This window comes from Epargyreus clarus, unplaced genomic scaffold, assembly GCF_041222505.1.
Source record: "Epargyreus clarus isolate Ecla_fem2 unplaced genomic scaffold, WU_Ecla_fem_2.2 ptg000001l, whole genome shotgun sequence".
NCBI classification, from domain to species: Eukaryota; Metazoa; Arthropoda; class Insecta; order Lepidoptera; family Hesperiidae; genus Epargyreus; species Epargyreus clarus.
The window spans coordinates 2167804-2195283 of NW_027332209.1; the positions used below are offsets into that span (position 1 = coordinate 2167804).

The 27480-nt window shown below is 36.9% G+C and overlaps 1 protein-coding gene and 1 pseudogene across 1 annotated transcript; one reads left to right on the plus strand and one right to left on the minus strand.

Annotated features, from left to right (window-relative positions):
• Positions 1-649: 649 nt before the first annotated feature.
• Positions 650-7159, minus strand: LOC140757825 (uncharacterized; annotated as a pseudogene).
• Positions 7160-16874: 9715 nt separating this feature from the next.
• Positions 16875-24893, plus strand: LOC140757833 (fatty acid synthase-like). The gene is made up of 16 exons (XM_073093706.1): positions 16875-17039; positions 18297-18483; positions 19032-19152; positions 19239-19442; positions 19683-19799; positions 19886-20052; positions 20241-20377; positions 20636-20836; positions 21097-21283; positions 21684-21846; positions 22134-22303; positions 23285-23436; positions 23636-23819; positions 23904-24052; positions 24399-24580; positions 24770-24893. Exons 1-16 carry the CDS (start codon positions 16875-16877, stop codon positions 24891-24893), a joined length of 2610 nt encoding a protein of 869 aa, XP_072949807.1.
• The last annotated feature ends 2587 nt before the right edge of the window (positions 24894-27480 follow it).

Sequence of the window (27480 nt, forward strand, 5' to 3'; positions counted from 1 at the left end):
CAAAACAAACACAAAACAGTTCACAACACTTTCCCCAATAAAACATTGAATAAAATAGGCAATATTATTATATATATCTATACAAATAAAGTTTGTGTAATGTTGTCACACCACAACTTTCGTGACAGCGCTAACAGTGAGCGGAAGTTGTTGATAATATACTGCAGATGTTTTAAACTAACTCTGTAGGGAATTGAAAGTCTTGTAGTTGGAAAGTTGGATGCTTAATAAGTCTTTCGGTAGTAAGCCGATATGTCATACTACTAGTTTATGATATTTTACAAGTAATGACCGCGGCGCCCCGCGGTTTTTGCAGGTCATAACCGATGTACAGTGATAGCCTAGTGGTTAAGAAACTCGGCCTCTCGATCGAGGGGTCCGAGGTTCAAATCCCAGGCACGCACCTCTGATTTTTCAAAGTTATGTGCGTATTAGAAATTATTTATCACTTGCTAAACGGTGAAGGAAAACATCGTGAGGAAACCTGCATACCTGATATATTTATAAAAAAAAATCTCAAAGCTATGTGAAGTCTACCAATACGCACTTGGCCAGCGCGGTGGACTATGGCCTAATCCTTCTCATTATGAGAGGAGACCCGTGCCCAGTAGTGGGACAGTAATGGGTTGCTGATAAACCAATGTACATGTGCAGGGGCACATTACTATAATTGCTGGGTTGGAAGAATTGAAATCCCTTGTTTTGTTCTTGTTCCATTTATTCCTTTGTTCCATAGGTCTATTGCCAGTACTGAATGAAAATTTGAAAATCTGGCCTATTTATATCCCCGACTCAAGTACCACAACTAGAAGCAGGTTTAGGCAGGAATATAGGCCTTTTGGCCAATTACAACTATTTCCCGTTATTCTATGTCTAAACCTGTACGGACCTGTACGAACCTGTTCAAACTGTGGCCTTGAATCGATGATTCACAATAATAATAATAATAATCTATTTACTTTGTTTAGGAATTTACATATTTCTATTTAAACTTCTATTAAAACCTAAACTATTGCAAAACCTATTATAAATGACACCTATACCTATGCCCTATAAACTATTACGAAATATTTATTTTAATACATTTACAAAACTTAAACTATTATCTATTTTCCCTATTCTATTAAATCCTATTATATACTATTAACAATAAAACATAAGTAAACACTATTCAAACATAATAAAAACATCAATAAATTACATTAAAAACTATCAGCTGTTTACGTAACTACGTCTTACTGCTATGATCAGCTGATCGAGTTGGAGTCAGCTGTTTAGCGTCGGCCATTGAACTATACAATATTAATCAGCTGATCGTGTGTTACGAATAATGAAGTCTTTATTTATTACAACTTATGAACTATTATTAACTATAAATTAAGTAAACAATTTCAAACTTATAATTACGTCGAATCTTGAGTCAGCTGTTCGCGTCGTCCCGCACATTTCTCCCGCCGTGCAGCTGTGTTGCATCTTCTGTCGGTGCTGGGGCGACGTCTTCTATAGGCAGCACTACCAGCTTCCTCACTGGCCGGCGTAGAACTCCTCCCTTGGTTGCCACGTCGACTGTTCTTACTATGTTGTCTGGACCCGGAAATGTTGCGATGACCCGACCTCGAACCCATATGTTCCTAGGTAGGTTACTATCCAATATTTGTACTAAGTCGCCGATCTTCACTGTTGCCCCTCTTCCGTGGGGCTCCCGCCGGTGTTGAAGCTCAGGAAGGTACTCTCGAAGCCATCTTGTCCAGAATATGTCGGTTAATCTCTGCGCGGCACGCCAGCTGTTTTTGCATATGGTGTCGCGGTCGTTGAACTCTCCCGGGGTCGATACTCTTCCGTTCCCGCCGAGTAGGAAATGGTTCGGTGTAAGCGCTTCTGGGTCCTCGGCGCTCACTGACACGTGGGTGAGAGGTCGGCTGTTCACTGTATATTCCACCTCTGCCAGGAGCGTCGTGAGGACTTCTTCTGCTGGATGTCGTTCGTGAAGCGTTGCTTGCAGTGCAGTTTTCACGGAGCGCACGAGCCTTTCCCACGCGCCTCCCATGAAGGGCGCGCCAGGTGGGATGAATCGCCACGAGATGATCTTCTTAGCAGCCTCCTCCGCTGTGGCTGCGTCGATCGCCTGCCGTAGTTCCTTGTCAGCGCCCCTCAGGTTGGTGCCGTTGTCCGACCATATTTGCGCCGGACGTCCACGGCGCGCCATCATCCGCCGGAGCGCCATCACCGCAGAGTCGGTGGTGAGCGATACTGTAACTTCTAGATGAATAGCACGTGTGGTTAGACAGGTGAAGATAGCTACATACCTCTTCTGATTGGTACGCCCGACTGTTACTGTAAGCGGCCCGAAGTAGTCGATTCCTGTGTATGTGAAAGGTCGCTTGTGATGTGCCAAGCGACACGACGGTAGGTCTCCGGTTCTCGGGTACGGCGGTGCTTGAGTTTTCATGCGGCATCTGAGACATTGTCGTATAATAGTTCGCGTCACCGGACGTAACCGTAAAACCCAATACCTTTGTCGACACTCGTTTACCGTGGCCTCGACTCCGCTGTGGTGCATCTGTCTATGGATGCTGTGTATCCATAGTTTGACTGTAGGATGGTCACCGTCCAGCACCATGGGGTTCTTGACCTCATTTGTGACGGCTTCTATTGCTTCGATGCGGCTTCGGAGTCTCAGGGCACCATTTTCATACTTGACACTTAATCGATGTAATCGGCTATCTCTGTCTATAGGCTTCTGACGTTTCATGTTATCTATATCAACCTGAAATGAACTTTCTTGCGATGAACGCATTAATAACTCTTCTGCTTCTCGGAGGAGTTCTGCGGGCAGGGAGATATAACACTTGGCTTGTTCTATTTTTCTATGCTTTACCTGTGGAGCCACCGGTGTCTTCTTTTGACGTCGCCAGTCGGGGTCCGCTTGAGCGTTTCGTCTAGTCCTCTTGTAATTTACCCGCTGTTTAGACGTCCTGCAAAGCTGTATAAACTGTAAAACCCTTGCTGTAGTGAAACGTAATCTATCCCAATTTGAAAATCTAGACATCTCCGGTAGACCTTCAGCCAGCTTCAGACCTCGTTCTGTTACTATGTTGTGTGTTCTTTCTTCACCTGTAGGTTCTGATGGATACGACGCAGAATTCTCTATTGGCCAGGTGCTCGAATCCTCGTGTAGGAAGTCCGGTCCCCTATACCACCTGTGGTTCTTATTGAACCCTATTGGGACATTTCTTGTGGCATCGTCCGCCACGTTACACTTCGTTGGCACCCAGCGCCACTCACTTACCTTTGTACCTTCTTCTATAGCCGCTATGCGATGTGCCACATACGACTTGTAAGAGCGCGAACCAGCCTTGATCCATGAGAGTACTGTGCGGCTGTCCGTCCAGAACGTTCTTGAGTCCGGCTTTCGTTGATGTTCTTTAACGACGGCGTCGGCGAGGCGAGTTCCCATCACTGCAGCTTGTAACTCTAACCTAGGTATAGATGTTAACTTTAAAGGTGCCACCTTGGCCTTGGACATAATTAGTGATATGCTGACGTCGCCGCTGGGTGCCGTTGCTCTCCAATACAATACCGCTGCGTAGGCTGACTCGCTGGCGTCGGTGAACACGTGGAGCTGAAGGGATGTAGCGTCGCTGTACTGTAGGTATCTTCTTGGTATTGCTATATTCGAGAGGCTTCTCAAATGTACCATCCAGTCGCGCCACTGTTCCGCTATGTGATCTTCTATTTTCTCGTCCCACGATGTCCCACGCCGCCAGAGTTCCTGTAAAATCTGCTTAGCTCTTATAGTAACTGGTGAAGCAAAGCCTAACGGATCAAAAAGCGACATAACTATACGTAGGGCTCCTCTCTTTCTTGGGTGTTTTCCCATCTATAAGTTCACGAGGCACACGCGTTAAATTGAGGTTGAAGGTAAGTTCGTCTGTATCCGGTCTCCATATGATTCCCAACACACGTTCCAGCTGCTCACCCGCCTTATAGAGTTCTATGTCCTGTGACGACTCCTGTTCCCCTAGTGCTCGTAGTAGCGCGGGCGTGTTGGACTTCCATTGTTTCAACTCGAAGCAAGCTCTTCTATGTATATCACGCACGCTTGAAGTGATGCGTATGGCTTCTTCGAGGCTTCTAAAGCTGTCCAGGTAGTCGTCGACGTAATGCTTCTCTATAATGGCGGAGGCTGCTTCTGGCTCGGTCTCTTCATACTTCTTAGCGTTCAAGTTCTTGACGAATATTGCTGTTGACGGCGAACTTGAAGCTCCGAAGATGAGTGATGTCATTCTATACTCCTCGGGTGGTTGATCGTCACGACGGTTCCCTCGCCACAGGTACCTAAGAGCGTCTCTGTCTTCTGTTCTCAACTTCACTTGCATGAACATTTCCTTAATGTCAGCTGTTACTGCAACCATATGCTGTCGGAACTTCATCACGACCCCTGGAAGTGATTGCAGTAGATCTGGACCTTTCAACAGCAAGTCGTTGAGTGCGACACCCTTAGTCTTCGCTGCGGCGTCGTGTACCACTCGGAGTTTATCTGGCTTCATTGGGTTCACTACCGCGAAGTGCGGTAAATACCAAGTTCTATTGGGAGTCTTCGTCCTCGGTGCAGGCTCGGCGTATCCTTTCTTGATAAGCGCGTCCATCTGTTCTGTATACTTCTGTTTTAATTGAGAATTACGGTCAAGCTTCTTTTCTATGTGCATAAGACGTGTCAACGAGTTGTCGTAGTTGTTAGGCAAGTCGACCTCTTCTCTTTTCCATAGTAGAGCGGTTTCGTATCTTCCTTCTTCTGTTTGTGTTGTATTTTTCTTTAAGATACGTAAGGCTTGCTCTTCAGGGTCCGACTGTGGCTTCTTTGGGTTGATGCATAGCGAGTCCATTGCGAAGTAATGCTTCATGAGATCTTCAAGCTTATCTTCCTGCGGCGCCTCTGTAATGTGTGACACGAAGTTAGCGGTACGTCCAATAATTCGGTTGTGGCTTCCGTGAAGTACCCACCCAAGTGGCGTGAGAGACGCTACCGGTTGGTTCTTCTTTCCCCTTCTCACTCTTGATGCTAGAAGGAGATGCCAGTTGTCTTGACCGATGAGTATGGTAGGCTTCGCATCTTCATAGGAAAGTACGTCGCTAAGATCTCGCAAGTGTTCACATTCTTCAATCTGTTGTCTTGCTATTTCCTGCGGCGATACGTGCAGGTTCTTGATTGTTCTCGCTTGAATGCTTGCTGTGTGGTTGTTCAACCCGTTGAGTGTGATGCTAACTCTTCTTGACTTCGTTTCAGCTGTTTTCAACTCGTTGATTGCTTCTATACGTAATGGGTCGATGGGTCCCTTTGCCCCTATTTCGTAGGCAAGGCTGTCGTCTATCAGCGTAACTGTAGATCCATCGTCCAATAACGCGTAAGTGTTGACCGTATTCTTGGGACCTGTTGCCTGCACCGGGATTATTTTCAAGAAAGTTTGCTTCTTTGTAGGTCTGGCTGTAGTCCACGCGGAGTTAATGACCTCTGTTGACTTCTCTTCTGTTTCTGCCTTTTCTGTTCTGTTGAAGTGTAGTAACCTGTTATGAAAATACTTACAACTATTAATACCACACGGCTTCGTTCGGCAGTTGTGAGTCTTGTTTCTGAAGCGTAGACACCGAAAGCATAGTCGTTTCTTCTTTGCTATATCCCATCTTGTGCTTTCGTTTGCTTCTTTAAACTGTTTGCAGTCCGTCGCGATGTGACCTGTTTCTTCACATACGGGGCATTTCTGTATAACTGTAGACTGCTTTTCTAATACTGTATGTGTCTTCTGAGGACGTCTATTACTACATACATCGGCGGTGCCATCTGTTCGGGGAGTGCATAGGGTCCGCACAGCTCAGCTTCTCTCTTCATAAATTTTTCAAACTTCAATAAGTCAGGCTCTTCTTTCGGTTGTGTCGCAGCAAAGTCGTAATATCTGTAACGTAAAGTAGGAGTAAGCTTGTCCACCATTACCTTAGATACCTCCGGATTGTAGAGATAGTAGACGCATTTCAATGCCCGAAGTGTAGACACGGCGTTTGTAACCTTAGTAGAGAACACGCAAATATCCCTAGGCGACTCGCAGAGGCGCGGCAGTGTTCTCAATGTGTCTATTTCTGCCATTGCTATCATCTCCGATCTACCGAATCTCATTTCCAAGGTCTTCATAACATCGGATGGGTGCGCGTTGGTGATCAATAAGCTTTCAACTGCTTCCTTAGCTCTTCCTATTAGATGTCTTCTTAACCTATTAATATTTTCTACTATTGAAAAAGACTCTTCTGTTTCCATATATGCTGCTCTAAAAGGTAGCCAGTCCTGATAATTACCGTTAAAAGTCGGTAATTCAACAAACTTTGAGGACCGCTGGCTAGCTTTGATGGCCTGTGTTATTGCTGACGTAAGTTGAGAGAAGTCTGGCTGCGCGTGGACTCCCGCCGGTGCTTGAGCTCCCGCCGTTGTATGTACTCGCGGATCTGGTTGGGTATGGTGCGCTGTACTATTATTCTGTTGAACCGGCCTTGTCTCTTCCGTGATGGCTTCTATTTCTGTTTCTATTTCGCGGAGAGGTAGGTGCGGTTCGTCGGCTATGGCTAGCCTCGGTTGCGCTTGCTGTTCCAACCAGTCGTCGACCCTGGTGTCGGCTTCTGTTTTTGAGTACTCGGAGACGTCGTCATCGTCGTCTTCTGCTTCTATAACGGCGAGGCGTGCTGTTGCAAGTTCCACTTGCAGACGTATAAGCTCTTCTTTGGCCTTGGCTATCTTGTAAGCCTTTGTCCTTGAACGCGTGGATCCGGCGCGTCGACTCGGAGCGCGCGAACCATGCTGACTATGTGCTTCTGAAGGCTTCTGTATTTCTGTAGGTGAATCAGTACTGGCGGTGAGCTCGACGGAATTCTTGAAAATGGTCGCAGCCGGCCTGGCCATCGTGGTGCCAGTGGCCACTGACGCTACTGTACCCTTCGTCGTGACGGACGTGTCTGTAGCGGAGGTTCCCCCAGTAGTGTCGGTCGCGGTGGTTCCCGTGGCTGACGTTTCTGTTGTGGTGCCCGTAGCGGAGGTCCCAGTGGTCGCGTCAGACGAGGAGGGCTTCGTTTCCGTCGAGTCTCGGCGTTCTTTTCCCACGGAGCGTGTGATCGGCATTCTTCTTTCTAATACACAAAAATGACAATTGGAACTATAATATTACTTACTATTCTTCAATTTCTTCAATATCCGGCTTTCGAAGGACCATTAAATGTGCAGGGGCACATTACTATAATTGCTGGGTTGGAAGAATTGAAATCCCTTGTTTTGTTCTTGTTCCATTTATTCCTTTGTTCCATAGGTCTATTGCCAGTACTGAATGAAAATTTGAAAATCTGGCCTATTTATATCCCCGACTCAAGTACCACAACTAGAAGCAGGTTTAGGCAGGAATATCGGCCTTTTGGCCAATTACAACTATTTCCCGTTATTCTATGTCTAAACCTGTACGGACCTGTACGAACCTGTTCAAACTGTGGCCTTGAATCGATGATTCACAATAATAATAATAATAATCTATTTACTTTGTTTAGGAATTTACATATTTCTATTTAAACTTCTATTAAAACCTAAACTATTGCAAAACCTATTATAAATGACACCTATACCTATGCCCTATAAACTATTACGAAATATTTATTTTAATACATTTACAAAACTTAAACTATTATCTATTTTCCCTATTCTATTAAATCCTATTATATACTATTAACAATAAAACATAAGTAAACACTATTCAAACATAATAAAAACATCAATAAATTACATTAAAAACTATCAGCTGTTTACGTAACTACGTCTTACTGCTATGATCAGCTGATCGAGTTGGAGTCAGCTGTTTAGCGTCGGCCATTGAACTATACAATATTAATCAGCTGATCGTGTGTTACGAATAATGAAGTCTTTATTTATTACAACTTATGAACTATTATTAACTATAAATTAAGTAAACAATTTCAAACTTATAATTACGTCGAATCTTGAGTCAGCTGTTCGCGTCGTCCCGCACAGTACAAATCCCTCGATGGTCGCGGATTTGATGGGTGACCGCTAGGCCGTAGCTCAATCGAATGCGGGATTCCCTGTTTCGAAGCCAACGTTAAGCCTTTAGTCCCAGTTATTATTAAACAGCAATTTTTAAACTTCGGCATAGGCCTGGTGGAGTAAAAACTTCCTCTAGCCGCACTAACATGCTGTCTTATCAGAATATTTGCTTGTTGTATGAATTTTAGTCCCTGGTTTGTCCAAACAATATTTTTGAATCCTTGTGTAATGGTAATTGATGCTGGTGAAAATTTATATAAATACCTCCGAGTGCCGTACATTTGCTAAGCGACCAGTCAGTCTGATGCATCATGCAACACAATCACTATCTTAATAAGTAATTACATAACTGTCTGTTTATACATGTGATCTATGAAACGTCAAATAAGGCAATTTGAATTTATGAACACATGTATAATATTATTTGTAACAAATCTGCAGTGTAACAATCCAAGATTTTGGCGTACACTTACAATATTTCGCTACGCGGAATCAAGTAACCGTTAATTTCAGATGTCCATGGGCTGCAATAAACACTTACCATTAGGTGGACTGCATATTTGGTATACAATTATTAAATAATTATTATCATTATTTCTACATTACAATAAAAACGTATAAGAAGAGCAACAAAAAAATGGGACACTACATGATGCAGGCAAGTTGCTCGCACCGCAACTCTGTGGGCGATGTTGACAAACTCGGGCGAGTTTGCAACGCCACTCAAAGTTAACTTGTCGCTTAGCAAGTGCGAAGTTGCTTTTTACACTTACTTCGGTGATAAGCATATGTGTAAATGTTTAACTTTGTTACTAGAACATTTTATATAGGTGTGATATATGAAGAAATGTTTTATGACAGATGTCGAGTTGGTTGTCAAGGATTAAAGAATTATAATGTGTTCGCTGTGTTTTCCTGAGTTTATAGCTTCCCAATATATAATAATTGGCGACGAGTATTAATTCACGCGTGATTTATGAAGCTTAGCAGCAGTTATGTTATAAACAATGGCTAAAGAATGCACAAAAATTATGTTCGGTGGCAACCTCTCCTATGATCACCGCACACAAGAGTGGAGCATTTTTAGCAGCCGTTTCAAGCAATACTGCGCGGCCAACGATATCGGCGATGCTAATGATAAAGCTGGTAAGAGAAAGCGAGCTCTATTACTCACTGCGTTGGTGGAAGACACTTATCGTGTTACGAGAGATTTGGTTTTTCCTGAAGATTTGGACAGTATCGCATACAACGTACTGCTAGAGAAGTTGGATAATCATTTTAAACCAAAGAAGAGTACTTTTGCAGAAAGGTATTGTTTTTATAAGGCTGAACAACGTCCAGGGGAGGATTTAGCCGAATGGGCAGCACGAGTGCGTAATTTGGCGCAATTTTGTGGCTTTAAAGCAGAGTTAGATATGGCTTTGCGTGATAGGTTTGTATTGGGATTAGAGAATTCTAAAGAAAAAGAAAAATTGTTTGCCGAGAGCATCAACGATTTGACTTTCAGTAAAGCATTGGAATTGGCACAGAGCGTGAGGTGTGCGCGTCTCGTGCTGCAGACATCGCGAGCAGGCAGCGACGCGGTCGGAGCGGCGTGCGCTGGTGAGAGCTCGAGGAACTCGGCAATGGCACAACCCATGTTTGCTATGCAACGGAAGGTCGTAAGCGTACCGGACACATGCAATGATAATTCTCGAACGTCAAGATGCTGTGAGGTATGCGGTTATAAAAATCATTCTAAAGAAAAATGTCGTTTTGTAAATTATACCTGTCAAAAGTGTAACAAAAAGGGTCATTTAAAAGAATGTGTAAGACTAGAGTAAGTAATAGTAATTTTGTTGGCACGGATGACGATGGCGCTGATGTGGGTTACAATTTATTTAACATGATCAATTCGATAGTAGATGAACCGTTTACCCGGAAAGTTCTGTTAGATAATGTAGAAGTAATTTGTGAGGTTGATTGTGGCAGTGCTGTTTCGGTTTTACCGGAAATTATTTATCAGCAACTGTTTGGATGTAATAAGAATTATTATAGGATTCAACAATGTAAAGAGGTTTTTAATTTTTATACAGGTATGAAAATTATACCTATAGGTTGTTTAACTTTGTCAGTAACTTTTGAAAGCTACGTAAAACCGATAGTATTTTTTGTTATAAAAACCAAAGGGAAGCGTTTGCCTCTGTTAGGACGTGATTTTATGAAACAATTTAATTTGCAATTATGCAGCTTTAACTGTCATAGTGTGTCAGTGAATAAAGATGCAGGTGAGTTACTGATGAATAAATATTCAAAATTATTTTCTGACGAATTAGGTAGGTTTAATAAATATAAAATTAATTTAAAAATTAAACCTGACGCACAATTAAAATTTTTCAAACCTCGACCAGTACCATTGGCTCTAAAACCTAAAATAGAACAGGAATTAAATAGATTAGTTGACTTGGGTGTTTTAGAGAAAATAGATCATTCTGATGTCGCTACGCCAATTGTTCCGGTTTTACGACCAGATGGTGATGTTAGGATTTGTGGGGATTTTTCAGTTACTTTAAATAAAGTGCTGTATGTAGACAATTATACACTGCCACGAATCGAAGATTTGTTTGCTAAACTTCATGATGGTGTAGAATTTAGCAAGTTAGATTTAAAATTAGCTTATCTTCAGTTGGAGCTGGATGATTCAAAGAAATGGTGTTGTATTAATACACACAAAGGCTTGTATAGGTATACACGTCTCGTGTTTGGATTAACGAATGCGCAATTTATATTTCAGCGTACTATGGAACAATTATTAGGTGATATAGATGGTGTATGTATTTATTTGGACGATATATTAGTAACAGCTCCTAATAGAGTTTTACATTTGGAACGCTTAGAATCAGTTCTAAAGAGATTGCAAGACGCAGGTTTACGTGTTAAACGCGATAAATGCGAATTATTTAAAAAATCTGTAGAGTATCTAGGTTATGTTATTGATAAAGACGGTTTACATAAATCTAATGATAAAATCTTGGCTATTTTAAATTGTCAAGCTCCGAAGAACGTTAGTGAATTAAAGTCCTTTTTAGGTATGGTAAATTACTACCGTTGTTTCGTTCCAAATTCGTCCTCGGTGTTGTGCCCTTTAAATAACTTATTAAAGAAGGGTATTAAATGGGTGTGGGATAAAAGTGAGCAAGATTCATTCGAATGTATTAAGCGAGAACTTGCGTCGGATCGTGTGTTAGCCCACTATAATCCGGAGTATCCCACGTATGTAACGTGCGACGCGGGCCCGGCCGGGCTGGGCGCCGTGCTCGCGCAGCGACAATCGGACGGCACTGAGCGAGTGGTGGCTTACGCTTCTCGTTCGTTATCTAAGGCGGAGTTGAACTACGCGCAAATACAGAAAGAAGCTACTTCTATCATATTCGCTATAAAAAAATTCAATCATTATTTGTACGGTCGAACAGTTCCTTTCACATTACGTACTGATCACAAGCCGTTGTTGTCAATTTTTGGAAATAAGAAGGGCGTTCCGGTTTTAGCGGCAAACAGATTGCAAAGATATGCTTTGTTTTTATCCGCATATAATTTTAATATTGAATATGTAAAGAGCAATAATAATGTAGCCGATTACCTGTCTAGATCAGTTAATACTAAATTTAGGAATGAAGTAGAAGAAATAGATCGTTCGTTATATTTGAATTTTATTGGTGAATCTGTGTTACCCATAACTTCTGGCGATATCAGAGTAGAAACGGCTCGGGATGAAATTTTGCAACAAGTTGTAGGATTTATTAAGAAGGGTTGGCCTATTAAGGTATCTAACATGGCACTGCGTCCCTACTTTCTGTGTCGTCTCGATCTCGCAATTGAGGACGGATGTATTTTACGGGGTCACAAAATTGTAATTCCTTCGTGTTTTCATGAAAGGCTATTAGAGGAATTACATAGTTCACACTTTGGTGTGGTAAAAACAAAGTGTGAAGCTAGAGCACGAATGTGGTGGCCAAATATAGATAGGCATATAGAAGAAAAAATTGGTTCTTGCAGTATATGTAATACGTTACGAAATAATCCACCAAAAGCTCCGCTTTCACCCTGGCCGTATCCAGAGCGCGCTTGGGAACGTGTGCATTTGGATATGTTCACACTAAGTGGCAAACAATTTTTAGTTGCTGTAGATAGTTTTTCTAAATGGGTAGAATGTTTTACAATGCAAAAAACAGACAGTGATACGATAATTAGCAAATTATGCGAAATGTTCAGTAGATTCGGTTTAGTGCGCACGTTGGTAACTGACAATGCTTCAAATTTCACCTCAAATGAATTTGAAACTTTCTGTCGTGTAAATGGAATCCGACATTTAACGGGAGCTCCTTATCATGCTATGTCAAATGGGCAAGCGGAAAATAGCGTAAAAACCGTAAAAAATGGTCTAAAAGCGATGATGGGCAGTAACGCAACCCAGAAAGTTTTATTAAAGATATTAAATAAATTTTTATTTGATTATAGAAATTCTACTCATTTGATTACTGGATTTTCACCGGCACAATTAATGATAGGTCGTCCATTGCGTTGTCGTTTAGATTTATTGTGTCCAACATCAGTAGCCACTTCACCATCTTCACCCGCTGCAGCCAAGAATAATGTTTTGAAAGCTCAAACGAACCAATGTAACCAATTTAATGGTAATAGAAATGTAAATTTTGTAGTAGGAGATAAAGTGTTGGTAAAATATTATTTCCTTAATGGTACTAAACATACTTGGAAAATGGGTATTATTAAAAAATGTCTAGGCTCACGTATGTTCAATGTGTTTATTGATGATTTAAATATGTATGTTAGAAAGCATGCTGATCAGTTATTAGCATATAAAGGGAACTCATCTTCCGAGGAATCTGATAATTCTGATGATATTAGTGTCTCGGGACACTGCGTGACCGGTAGAGTAGAGTCACAAGAATATTGTCCGACAGCTCAGGAAGCTCCGGTGCAAAATGTTAGTGGGGAGGAAGGTTCGGATACAGATAATGAGTTTTTCGATGCAGATTCCGGTTCGGAAAATCAGTTTTTGTAGGAAAATGAGTTTTTGTAGAGGGAGGCCAAAATAGAGAAAGAGAGATTGTGATATATGAAGAAATGTTTTATGACAGATGTCGAGTTGGTTGTCAAGGATTAAAGAATTATAATGTGTTCGCTGTGTTTTCCTGAGTTTATAGCTTCCCAATATATAATAATAGGATAACTTTAAAAAATGACGATACGTAAAATTTGCCTGGTAAGATTCCCTTACTGTAAATTAGCTTGCTACGTAAATAAAATATGAGCACCAAGTTTGATTAAAACATTATTTCAATAGCTTTCAAACGCATATAATATTATGGATTATTATTAATGCGTTGACCGACTTACTTAATTCTAGTATATTTTACATGATTTTTTGAGCATTGGTCGTCTAAGATTATTACAAGTCATTGTTATTACTAGAACGCTTTGTTTCTGTTATTTTATTTTAAATAAGTAAGTATAGGTATTATAATAATAATTATTAGCTTCTTAAGTACGTGGTAATTAATGATAATTAGTTTCTAAGACCTTGATGTAGGTGAAATAACAAGTAATAATTTGCATGGTAACAAAGTACTAGCAGTAGGTAATGTTAAAACTGGTGCAAAAAGAAGAACATATAACATTATTAGTAATAGTAATATTAATGGGTTGCTTGCTTACGGATTTGGTTGTTTGGTTACATTTATGGGTAATTTATCTACCAAATGCCTTTAAATAAAGGTAAAAACTTTTGTAAGTGAATAATCGCCAGTAGTTCAAAACCTTCGGCGTCCAAAAGCGTCGGAAACCTTCAAAAGGTACCCGACGTCATGGGCGTGACGCCGGGTTATGTGGGACTTTAACCGCACTAAAACCCCCCGGTGGCCGTCCTCGGCGCTGCGTAGACGAGTCCGGGATCTCCAAAGGAACGCAACCGGAGTCCTCTTAGCGCATTGCCCCGTCAAGCTCCGCCCAGGTGAGCTTGTCGCTCACCACACCGTCTGGTGCGTACAACGGTATGCGACCACATATACAGCCGTCCTTCTCGGGGTCGCTGACGAGCGGTTCGAGCTCCCACTCTTGCCCCGCGCAACCCCGGAAGCCCCCTTTTAGTCACCTCTTACGACAGACAGGAGATACCGTTGTCCTATTCTACTCCCGGAACTACAGGGATGAATTGATGAGTACGTATGTAAACGTTCAATGAAAAGTAACTTTAGGGACTTCTATCACCAACGTATAATACATAAATATCGTTTTTTACATTCCTATTTATTTGAATTCTGATGTCGACCGGGGATAGAACCTGGAACCCTTCACGACTGTTATAGTGGTCCTGCAGCACCAAGTCCCTATCAAACAAAAAAAAAAACAATTCAATTACGACAAATTCAATTTGCATCACGATTTATATGCTTCGCTCGATTTAAAGTGCTTCAAATCCAATAAATACACTCGAGCAGCTTAAACTTAGTTCGCTAACTACCATTCCAGCGGTGTCGACATCAGGTAAAATTCTCAGCACATATCATTTAAAGTTACCCCAACTTACACTTTGTTGGTCCGTCCACAGATAAGGGGACCGAATAGACTGCTAATGGAAGACTTTTTGGTATTACATAAAGCAAAAGATTAAATATATCTTTAACAGTATTAAAGTCTGTAATATATAGTAAATAGTCTGGTAATGTTTTATTTATAGTAGGTAAATATAGTATTATCTTTTATAAAATAAAATCTCTTTAATGTACAAAATTAGCTTTCAACCCATCCGATAGTAACTGATCACTGCTGCTCAAGAACATTCATGATTAACATCAAATAGAATTGTATTCCTTAGATCGAAAATATATCACTATCCATGAGGAGTAATTTGGATTCGTAAAAGTATTGAGATACTTAAGGTAAACCAGAGATCTCACTAGAGTTAGACCCAGTATTCTTTGTCAGCTTTGTAATGACGTTAAAGTATTTTTAGCAAAGGCGTTGCAATCAAACCAAGAAAACTTCTACGTGTAATATTATTTGCAGTCTATTCGATTACTTAGTTAATGATTTCAACATTCAGCTGTATGAGGACCTAACTTTAAGAACAAGCGAGATCGTACTATTTATAATGAGGTTTGCCAACGCTACGTGAAGGAACATATTTATTTTTATAATATTTTTACCCGATTGCATACGATAATGTTTTTCGACCTATGTATAAAGGCAGTAGAACCGTAGTAAAATTAGAAGAGTTTACAGTCCACCTACCTGATGGAAGTGCCTACTGCCATCTGTGGACATCTGTAATCAATCCTAAATTGGGTCTAAATTCCAATCTGAAAAAATCACATATGCCTGACGACTAAGCTGGATCTCTTCGAAAACGTATGACTCTTTTATCACACCCTTCAAACACATCAGTGCTTAACACTGCTGTTATTAAGTAGAAATAAATAGGTATGGCGGTAGTGCCACCGGAGTCGAACCACAAAGGGTTCTATCATCATCAAAAAGTTGTTGCGAAGTTATTTTTATCCTAACTTCATATTAGGTATCTATTTAATTAGTGATAAATATCAGCGTGCATACGAGTGGTGGAGCGGTCATCGCACCAGTCTTACAGGCAAAGGTTTCGGGTTCTCTCCCTTGGCTAGCTAGAATTCTAATCAATGAATTTAAATGTATGTTCTCAGTCTGGGTGTTTGTATATTCGTCTTTGTATGTATCCATACAACCCACGATCAGAGGAACTTAGTGTGGGGCTGTGAGACTAAAAAGCGTCTAGAAATCGTTTTTTGATCTCAAAGTTCGCGTGGAGATGCAACGTCATCGTCATCAACATGATCTGTCGGTCGTGTGTTATTACACCTCAAGAAACGAAACGCGACGAAACAATAACATGATTAACGTTTTAAATACCTCCACAACATTCAACTTATACACTTATTTTTATGTGAATTTGCTCGACTTAACGAGGAATGTAATATTCAAATTGAATCAACAATGTATATTTGAATACTTAAATCAATTAAAATGTACACATGAAATCTAATACCTATTACTGAAAAAAATCCTTTATAAAAGTAATTATTCGCCGCCGAAATATAAACAATTAATCAGATAAACTATAAAAAGTAATTTACGCATATATAAACACTCATATTTACTAGAGTCTTACGTATCAGTGATTGCCGATTTGGATCACCTGCGCACCAACAAGTTCTTCCAGATCGATGGTCGAACACCGACTAACTCAAGGTCCATGCCCAACTCGTGACGTTTGCGTCTCAAAACAAATCTACCCACATTTACTACAATTACGTTAATCTATATGTACAGTTTGTTCTGGTTGTTATCATTACATAGTCTGTAAAAGATTTACTTGACATCGGTGGCCGTCCTCAGCACTTGGTGGAGAATTCCGGGATCTCCGGCGAAATACAACCGGAGTCCTCCAAGAACGATGCACTATCAGGATATGCCCTGGGGGAGCAATTTACGCTAAATTTGTTAAAGAAACCGTATAGAGCTCAATATTATTATTGTGATCAATTGTGGTGACGATAACAATTTTTGTATCTTAATTTAATTGGTACTTTAAAAATCACCCTGTAGTGCGATTTTATATTAGTTTGAATAATGGATTATGTTAACGCGACTATAAATTACGAGTTTTTGCTCAAATTCAATAGTAGTAGAAATTATTGGCAATAAGTACTAATTGCCACCAAGTTTGAGTTTCTGGTGGCACATCAAAATAAAAAAAATGTTTTATCAATCTGGGGAGAATGATAAAGTCAATTTTGATGATGTTTCTTCACATTCTTCACCTGAATACTTCACTGGGAATGAAATAGTTATCAGCGGAATATCAGGAATATTTCCTGAATCAGAAAATGTCCAGAAATTTATGGAAAACCTTTACAATAAGGTACGATTACATTTTTATATATATAAAAAAGTTTAGCTAATAAAATTCATAGCGTGTTAAAACGACATACATAAAACATTATATGTTTAAATTTTGTATAACATGTTTATGGGTAAAATAAAAAAAACAAAATTTTTTATAATTTTCCCTGTTATGGAAAGAAATATACATAAATTTTTATTTATGCATAAATTAATGTAAGTTTGTTATTATCTTCAACTTTTTCGCTAATAAGTCTAGGTTTGCTAGAATCTTAAAAAAAAAACAAAACACTCTTTAAACTCCCTTTCATCCTCAAATCTCGGATTAAGTTTAATTTATTTTTTCCGTTAATTGCGTTACATTTACAAAAATGTACAAACATGTAATATTTATATCAATACTTACTATATTTTAAATTTTAATTAGCTTCTCAGAAACGGTTATAACGTCTTGGACGTTTTTATTGCATACGTAATATTTTACTTTTCATATTTATCTTCTTAAATGTAATGTCACCTATAAAAAATAATTTAAAAAAAATTAGATTTTTTTGTAAAAAAAAAATCTAATTTAACGGCAACGTCTAATTAAGATATTTGGCTGCGACATAAAAATAATCATCGTTCAAGAATTGTTATATTTTTTAGTATCTGGTATAGATGAATATATGTTTAGAATACAAGTAGTTACAATATCTACTTTTGAATATTTTTTGATTTATTCATAAAAAAGTAAATCCATTCATTATAAAGTGTTTTATTTAAAAAAAGTGTATAAAAAGTGTACCTACATTTAAATTTGCTTACAATGAAATAAAACATTATAGTAGTAGAACAAGTATAGTAGTTGTCACATATTTTAATAATTATACTGTTCGTTTGTTAATTAATTGAAAAGACTAGAAATTATCATTGGTTTAAACTATTTTCACTATTTTGTATAACTTGTTATTGTTATTGTACGAGTAATTGAAGGAAGGCATTAAATGGCTTAAACGGTTGACCCATGCGTCAGCTATTTAATGGCTGTCATGGTGTAATTTACTCGGGACAATGCCGACATGTACAGTTGAGTAGTGCAAAAACACGAAATCGAAGAAAAAGTGCCGAGAAATTTCTTTGCATTCGAAAATGTTCTAAAAATTAATTTATTTAAATATTATTCAAACACGAAAATAGATGATAGTGACAATTTCAATTGCCAAAACTGGTTACATTTTCTTGTTAGGAGTAATCTTTACTAATCTATGACTAAAATACGAAATATTTGTTTCAGGTTGATATGGTGGTCCCCGTAGACTTTTTCCAAGATCTGCTTGAAATGCCTCGTCATCAAGGAAAAGTGAGTGGTTTGGAGAAATTCGACGCACAGTTCTTTAGAGTAACATTTAATCAGTCTTCTGCGATGGATCCAATGGCGAGGAAGCTCATGGAGCTAGCCTATAGCGCTATTTTTGACGCAGGTAGGTATTACACTAGATATTGTTGACAAGTGGTTGCGCGAAGTAGTCAAAGAGCCATTGCGGTCGAACACAACCACAAGCATATACTCCGTAGCAACAGTAAGGGCACATTAACGCAGCTATGTACCCGTTGGCGAGAGCGGGCAGCGGACGGGTGCCGGACCGCTGTCTTCATCCCGCTAATATCTACAATTTGCTATTGCGACGCGGCTCATTTCTCACAGTGAAATTTGACTCTACTATTATAACTATCTTGTATTCATATGCAACTCCGTATTTATCGAAAAAGCATTTATTTTTAACCGACTTTACATTATTATATTATGTACTCCCAAAGTTCGAATTTGACCTTTATTACAATTTCGATCCTTGTATTTAGGTTATTGATGTCGTTAATGATCGCAAATAAATCATTAACTCGTCAATTTATTCCATACTACTCGTATATTCTATGGGTAATAATCGACACTTAACATTAGGTAATCTGGCCGTCCCTATGGTTAATGGTACTCTTTATATTATCTTTAATTTCACGATGTCGATTTTAGGTATTAACCCTTTGGATTTTAATGGACAAAAACTCGGCGTTTTTGTTGGTACTAATCATCTTGATACTCTTGATGTATTTCTGTACGAGGGCGAAAACCGTAGCAGTTTTTATGTCAGTGGGTATGAAATGCTTATTTATTTTGAAATATTTTGTTTCTTTTTATTATTTAATAAATAACTCTATTTATTTTTATTTAACGTTTCAGTTCTAGTAAAACAATGATGCCAAATCGTATTTCGTATTGGATCGACTCGAAAGCAGCCTCTTATTCGGCCGACATGGCCTGTGCTGGCTCTCTGGCTTGCTTGGAACACGCATATCACAGCATTATAACAGGCCAATGTGATGCTGCTATTGTCGGCGGTAGCAATGTTTGTCTATTAGCCGAACCTTTCGTTAATATGAAAAGGTATGGTTTATCTTATATATAAAGTTCTCGTGTCACAATGTTTGTTACCGTACCTACTCATCCGAAACGGTTTTACCGATTTTCACTATTGCTTTTTACTATTGCTTGGGGTAGGATTGTTGATTGTACATCTCGCAATTTGTATGTTAAGATACTCTTGATTTACCTATCTATCTGTATATTTCCTTAGTTTACTCTTTGACAAAATATACCAAATTGAGCTAAAAATATATTTAACAGGGCTGGCCTTCTGTGCATGGACGGAAAAACAAAGTGTTTCGATAAAAATGGCGACGGTTACGTGAGATCAGAAGCTATAAATGTTATATTACTACAAAAAGCTAAGGACGCAAAGAGGTAAATTATTAAAATGTAATATTAATAAGTTTAGTTTCATACATTATATAAATTTAAAAAATGGCCGTAAATAATATTGATTTCAGAATATATTCACAAGTATATTATTCTAAAGTACAACAAGGCTTAAAACAGGGAGAAGAAATTTCGCCAAAACGACGCATTGATCATATGAAAAATTTCTTTGAAGAATGTTACTCCGATATCAACGTATCTCCCCAAGATGTTGAATATATTGAAGCAAATGCTTCTGGTTGGTGTAACATTTTAAAATTCAATATAGATACGGTTAGAGATATATTTGGAATATATATTTTATGATATAAAGACATTAAATTATATTTATATAATATTCGCATATAAAAAATGCTATCAATAAAAATGATAATATAATTAATATTATTCGAAGACCTAACAAATAATAATATATTTCATTAAAAGGCATTGCTGAAGCGGATGCTAATGAAATGGAAGCCATTGGCAGTGTCTTTGGTGAGAAATTACCTGTTAAAATTGGAAGTGTCAGATCAAATATGGGAAATTCTGAATCAGCTTCTGGATTATGTGCAGTTATCAAGGTTTTTATTACTTTTATACAACATACGTTTTAATTTTATAAATTGAAAATTGAGTCGTAAAAATTGATACAATTCTAACAATGCAATCATATAAATTTAAACGTTAATCACTCATAAGATTAGCAGTAATTAAGTTTTAAATTAAATCTTTGTTTCTATAGTCACGTTTTATGTAATAGTGATTTTAAAATAGATTTTAGATAAGGGCTAAGTAATATCTAATCCAGTCCATTATACTTAATACCAATTATTTTTAAGCTTTGTCTAGCGTATCAATCTGGCAAGATACCTGGTAACATTAACTACACGGAACCTCATGATATTCCATCCATTCGAGAAAAGAAAGTGGAAGTAGTAACAGATACTACGTCATTTAAAAGGGGTCTTGTTGCAATAAACGGCTTCTCATACACTGGAGTTGATGTACATGTAGTACTTAAAGGACATTATAAACCTAAGGTAAGTAATGTTTATTTTTTTTTTAGTCTTCACAAATGATTAGTCTGTAGATTAGTCTCTTTCTCGTAATCGATCCAGATAAGAGTTCTATTGAGGTCGATCAAAAATGATTCGATGGAAAATGACTGCTCCTAAATATAGTTACGCAAAAATTAACCAATATGGGTGATGAATGAATATTTTTTTTTTACATTTTGAAATGACTTCAATAAAAAAATAGGAGATGGGTAGATTGCTGGACCTTAATTTTCATATTACAGGACAAAAAAAAGTACTCAACGAATATTCCATATTTAGTCACAGTCTCCGGAAGACAAGAGGAATGCGTTGATAAAATTTTAAAACATCTGGAAACTCAGGCGGTAGATCCCGAATTAATAGGACTTTTACATAATATATTCCAAACCAATACTCCGAATCACACTAGTCGTGGATTCACTATACTAGGTAAGTATTTTGTTTTTCATTAATAATAGTTCAATAAGACAAACGAATCTAGTTTTTTATCTTTGCTGCTATTAATATCTGCTATAAATCTCATATAAAATTGGAGGAACTTGAAGTCGATCACAGAGGAGTTAACCTTGATGACTAACGCCAATATATCCAATGTTTTGAATACTAAAGAAATTAAAAGACAAATTATAGTAGGCAAAAAATGACAAATTTGGCCTTTAATAGGCAAAAAAATATGAATAAATTGATTATTATTAATAACCGGCGTTATTTTGAACTTGTGTAGGTGTTTCTGTCTTACCACATCATTCTAACTAGAACAAAGTCAGAATATTTAATGAGATTTTCTGGAAATTTCTTCTTGACCATGTGTTGTTTAAACTTATTTTAGATGTAAATGATAAGGGTGAGACCGTATGTTTAGCCAAAAGCAGTTCATATTACCCTGGAGAAACTCGGCCGGTTTGTTTTATGTACAGTGGCATGGGATCACAGTGGCCCGGCATGGGTACTGATCTAATGAGGATACCAACATTTAGAAAGGCTATTATGAGGCAAGTTTTTAAAATTTCACACATCTTATTTTCCGAACCGAAGGGGTAAAGTTGCTTCTACGGCTGATTCTTTGGCACGGCTTGACGGATTTCAGTATATCAGGTGTCGTTGGATTCGCCTAAGTTTGGCCAGTGATATAAACAATATCTTAAAGTAGTCGAGTACTTCATTATTATAATAATTGTTTTATTAACAACTTAATAAAAAAATCAATAAGTAGATTATAAAAAATCGATAATCTAAATTCAAGAAATATTATGAAATAATAAAAATAATTATTTTACAGATGTCACGAGGCGTTAGCACCAAAAGGAATTGATATTGTTAAAATTATAACTGATAACGACAAGCACATTTTTGACAACATACTCCATTGCTTTGTCGGAATTTCTGCCATTCAAATAGGTTTAACAGATGTTTTAACAGAGCTTGGTATCGTTCCGGATATTATTATTGGTAAGGAAAATTCATTATCTTCTACGTATTATTACATTGTAAAACCCGGGATGCTTTCAAAATGAAGTAAAAAGATTTAGAATTTGAACCAAAAATAAAAGCGAAATTTGTGAGGATGGATGGATGTTTGTTCCTTCTTATACCATAAAATACCAAACGAATTTGTATGAAATTTTTAAAAACTGTAGTTTGTACATAAAAAAAAAACATATGAATTTAAATTTGTAAAGATAATGTAGGCCTTGGCTATAATATAGCGATTAGTTTCAAGTAAGTCGCAAATTTCTTGCCCTCTGAGAGCTGTGTTGACGTACGCTGCCTAAGTGGTTAGAGTTATATTAACTCTAATATACGAGTATGATGGAATTGTTCGTCTTAAATAGTTCTAAATAAAATTCCGCGACAGTATATCTACCTTTTACGTGGTGGACATTATAGTCAAAATAGTCAGACATAAATTATTTGGGTACTTTTTTACTATGCTTATTTTTTATTATTGTATTTACTAACCTCGTATCAAAATGAATACATATAATTACCTTTATCACCTCTGACACTTAAAATAGATAAACTTTGCCTTTTGCATTAAATGGAAATTTGTTTAAAAGTTATCAAAACAAGAAAGCCTTGACTGCAGCGATATTAAAATACGTAAACATGTGAACGTGGTAAGCATGTGAATGTCAGTTATTATCAGTTAAAATTTCGGGTACATAATGTTTTTTTTTTAATACGGATACGATTTTAACACAGATACCGCGGCCACAGCTCGTTAATTATAACATAATAGTAACTTTGAAAACAAACAATGATAATAAAAAGAAATATGAATTTAATCAAGTATTTCATTGCTGAGGATTTAAATGAATTATTTTTATAGCGTTTTTCTTGCTTTATCGAGAAGGTTTAATCGATGTAACGTCTTGACCTATTTAAACATAGTGATCAGTTATACTAATGTGCTTTATTTGTAAATTGAAGGACACAGCCTTGGTGAGACCCAATGCGCCTACGCAGATGGTTGTTTCACTACAGAAGAAACTATACTCACATCTTACAGCCGTGGTTTTGCATGTACAGAAACCGATTTTATTCATGGAGCCATGGCAGCAGTTGGAATGGGCTTCAGCGGTGTAATTTTTTTTCCTTAACATTTAATTCTATTTTTATCTTTATCAAATTATATCCTAATGAAATTCCATGTGATTTATTTCAAATAACAATTTTATAGTAAACAATTCTAAAATTGTGTAACATAACAATTATATTAAGATAAATATATAAATGGTGTAAGTCAATTAAATACTTAACATAAATACCTAATATCTCCAGATCATTAAATTGGTGCCACCGGAAATCGATATAGCTTGCCACAACAGTAATGAATCCTCGACGATATCCGGCCCTGCTGAAGCAGTGACAAAGTTTGTTAAGGAATTACATGGTCGCGGTATATTTGCAAAGGAAGTGCCGTCTTGTGGAATATCGTTCCATTCAAGATACACTGCAGTGGCTGGTGAGTATTAGATTTCATTAATTCCCAGATGATTTTCATTAAAGTAAATTACATTACAAAATATAAGTTATTTTTTACTTTCAGGGCCTAAACTCATGTCGTGTCTAAAAGATATAATTAATAGTCCACAACAACGAAGTGATAAATGGTTATGTACATCAATTCCTAAGGAAAGGTGGAATGATCCTATTGCAAAATATTCATCGCCAGATTATCATGTCAACAATTTATTGGTAAAGTTTAGAGAAATATTTCGATTACTAAATTGATTTATGAGATACCTTGAACTAGAACATTTTAAGCAAGGGCGAAGCAAGCATTTAGGGCGAAATTGATAGTTTAAAATGATTATTCGAGATACATCAATCGATCGAGTGATTGACCGTGGATCTGAACCTATAAACCTTTACATTCGTAAATCCACTATTTCATCCATCCCATGTTTTTACTCGTAAATAGCATAATTCATCCATCCATCAACTACCTGGTACACATTACTGGTAGTTAATGTGTAAATGGTCTTCCAAATGTACATTTTCAATTTAAGTTTCAATAAATGTATACCGTGCGTGATTTCAGAGTCCAGTTTACTTTGAAGAAACGAGCAAGATGCTTCCAGTAAACGCTGTGATCATAGAGATAGCACCACATGGATTATTACAAGCGATTATGAAACGCTCACATTCTGAGTGCGATAATATACCATTGACTAAGCGTGGGACCGATGATTCTGTAACGTTCTTACTACAAGCTATTGGAAAGTAAGACATCAAATTTTTATTATCATTTCCATTAAATCTTACAAAAGGTATCTATGTATTTTCTTAGAAACACTTAAACGTATTATGATTAAGTGTTTCTTATAAAAACTTGTTCTTAAACAGACGTATTCAAATAAAGTATATTAGTTCATTATTTTGATTTTCATTCATAAATCATGTTATTTTCAGAATATATGAAACTGGTGTTAATCCCAAGGTCGCAGAACTTTATCCGAAAATAGAATACCCTGTATCAACAGAGACCCCACTTCTGTCCCATTTCGTAGAATGGGAGCATAGTGAAAACTGGTAAACTTGATTAAATCTTTATTTTTGGTAAGGTCTTAATTATTGAGATTGATTACTTTATTTTAATTAACAGGCCTGTGATCAAACCAAATAAGAAGAAAGTAATTTCCACTGGGATTCGAGAGTTCGTTATGTCAATCCATGACGATGACTACAGTTTTATTAAAGGCCATATCAGAAACGGTACGCAATTTATTTATTATTATTATTAATTTATTATTATCAAAACTGCAAAACAACTTTTAACATTTAACCAATCTACAAATTAGAGTAATTTACTTTAATGTTACTATTATCTATAGTTAATCTGGCAATAATGTTTATCATCAACCCAGCGATAGTTATTAATTTGTGAATATTTTTAGGTCTCAATATATTTCCCGAATCTGCTTTGTTAGTTCTGGTTTGGGAAACTCTAGCAATGTCTATAGGAATTTATTACAAACGTCTGCCAGTGAGATTTAACGATGTTAAATTTCATAACGAAGTTGTAATTGATCCAAATGAATCATTAAGAATGACTATATCTATTCAGAAAGTCAAAAGAAGGTTTGAGGTATTTATATATTTTTGCCAAATTTTAACATTTGGATTCATGATTATACAGCAAAAATTAAAAAAATGATAATGTTTTAGGTACATAAAGATAAGATAATAATAGTCACTGGATTTATCACCCATGATACTGAAGACCTCGAAAATAGTCCTAGCATTATCAACGTTGAAAATAATCTGACCTTGAATTCTCAAGACATTTATAAGATGTTACACCGACATGGATATTCATTAAAGTGAGTATTTATCCCTACAATAGTATCGCCTAATCAGTTACCAAATAAATAACAAAAGCTAATTAAAGAAATAAATAATGTTGACTTGTTGAACAAAACTGTTTTAGAGATAAATTCCAATCAATTTATTCGGCAAGTATGGATTACCGTAATGGAACTCTCATTTGGAACGATGATTGGACTACACTCATTGACGGAGTAATACAACTTAACATTCTCGCAAGTAACAATAATGGAATGTTGACTCCCAAATTGATACAGGAATTAAAAATAGACGTTTTTGAGCATGAAATGAGTAAACAATATAAAAATGGAACCGTTACTTGTTTAAATGTAGACCTACGAAAAATTTACGGAGTTACCAGGTAAGCTTTAATAGTTCATGGCGATTATTTAAATTTTATTTGATTTAATTTATAATTAATAAAATTATCTATAAAATAATTGGATGAATGAAATAAATGGATAATTTATATATATTTGATTTATAATTACTTCATTTGAATGAGTTTAGGCGCGTAGAAAATATTTTATTTTCGAAGTGTATTCAAACAAGGGACACAAAAACTAACGCAATCTTATTTAAAATCTACATACGAATACCCGTAGTATCTACCAGTTTTTACGTTTTTATAAAAAATACTGCTTTTGTATTTGTTTACGTATTTCCCATACATTTACAATCAGTTCTGATACAGTCCGCTGGCGGGTGTAATAGCTGTGGTAAAATTGGATGATTACGTTGTTTTACCGGATTGCACTATTAGCGTGGTTGTCACAATAGGCTTTTAAATGAAATTTTGTCGATTATAAGACGAGTATGCAGAGCCCGCCCTGAGACTAACTGAACACCTTCGGGACAACTTCGGGAATTACAGAAAGACAATTCTTATCTGACTACACCAGAAAGTAAGTTTTCCAGAATAAAGTTTTTCGAATGTATGTATGTATGTCTCATTCTTTGGCACGCCCTACAGTTCAAATGGTTTGACAGATTTTAAAATACCTATGAGATGTCGTTAGATTCGTCTTAATTGTAGGTGTGTCAGAGGTTATAATTCTCAATATATATTATATATAGGTAAATTTATTTATAACTACATATAAACATACATACGTATAAACAGAAATACTTTATCTTACGTAATTTAAAGGTGTGGCGGACTTCAGCTCAAAAATATTGCGTTCCAAAATAAAGTGATAATTCCAAAAGATCCTGATGTTTTTAATAGTAAAGAATTTTATCCATATTTTCCGTCAAATACATGTGACGTAAGTATAAATCATTTACTATAAATATCATCAAATCTTATTTTACCAAAGTATTTCTTAATTTATCTATCTATTGTTTTCTTAGTTACAAACAGCTCTGCATCTACACCTCCAAATAATAAATGAAAATGTAGCAAAAGAAAACATTAAGATATTGGTCAACCCTGCAATTGAAACTTTTTTGCTAAATTATATAAACATAGTTACAAAGAATGTTTTGATAAATACAGAAATCGAGTATATTCAAATAAAGGAGAAAGAAGAAAACGCTTACATTAAAGATGACATTCAAACAATAACTCTTTACGTTGTTGATAATTTGTTACAAGATAAAAAGGTACTTTTTACAAGTATTGTGTTAAATAATATACTTGAAAATATGAGTTAATCATTTTAAGATTACAAATTATACGACTGTACCCTTTTTCAGAAAATGAGTAGACTTCAAAATCAATTAAAAACGAACAATTTTGTATTGGCACTAGAAAAATCTATGGATGTTAAGGAAATTCTTAAAGATAAACATTT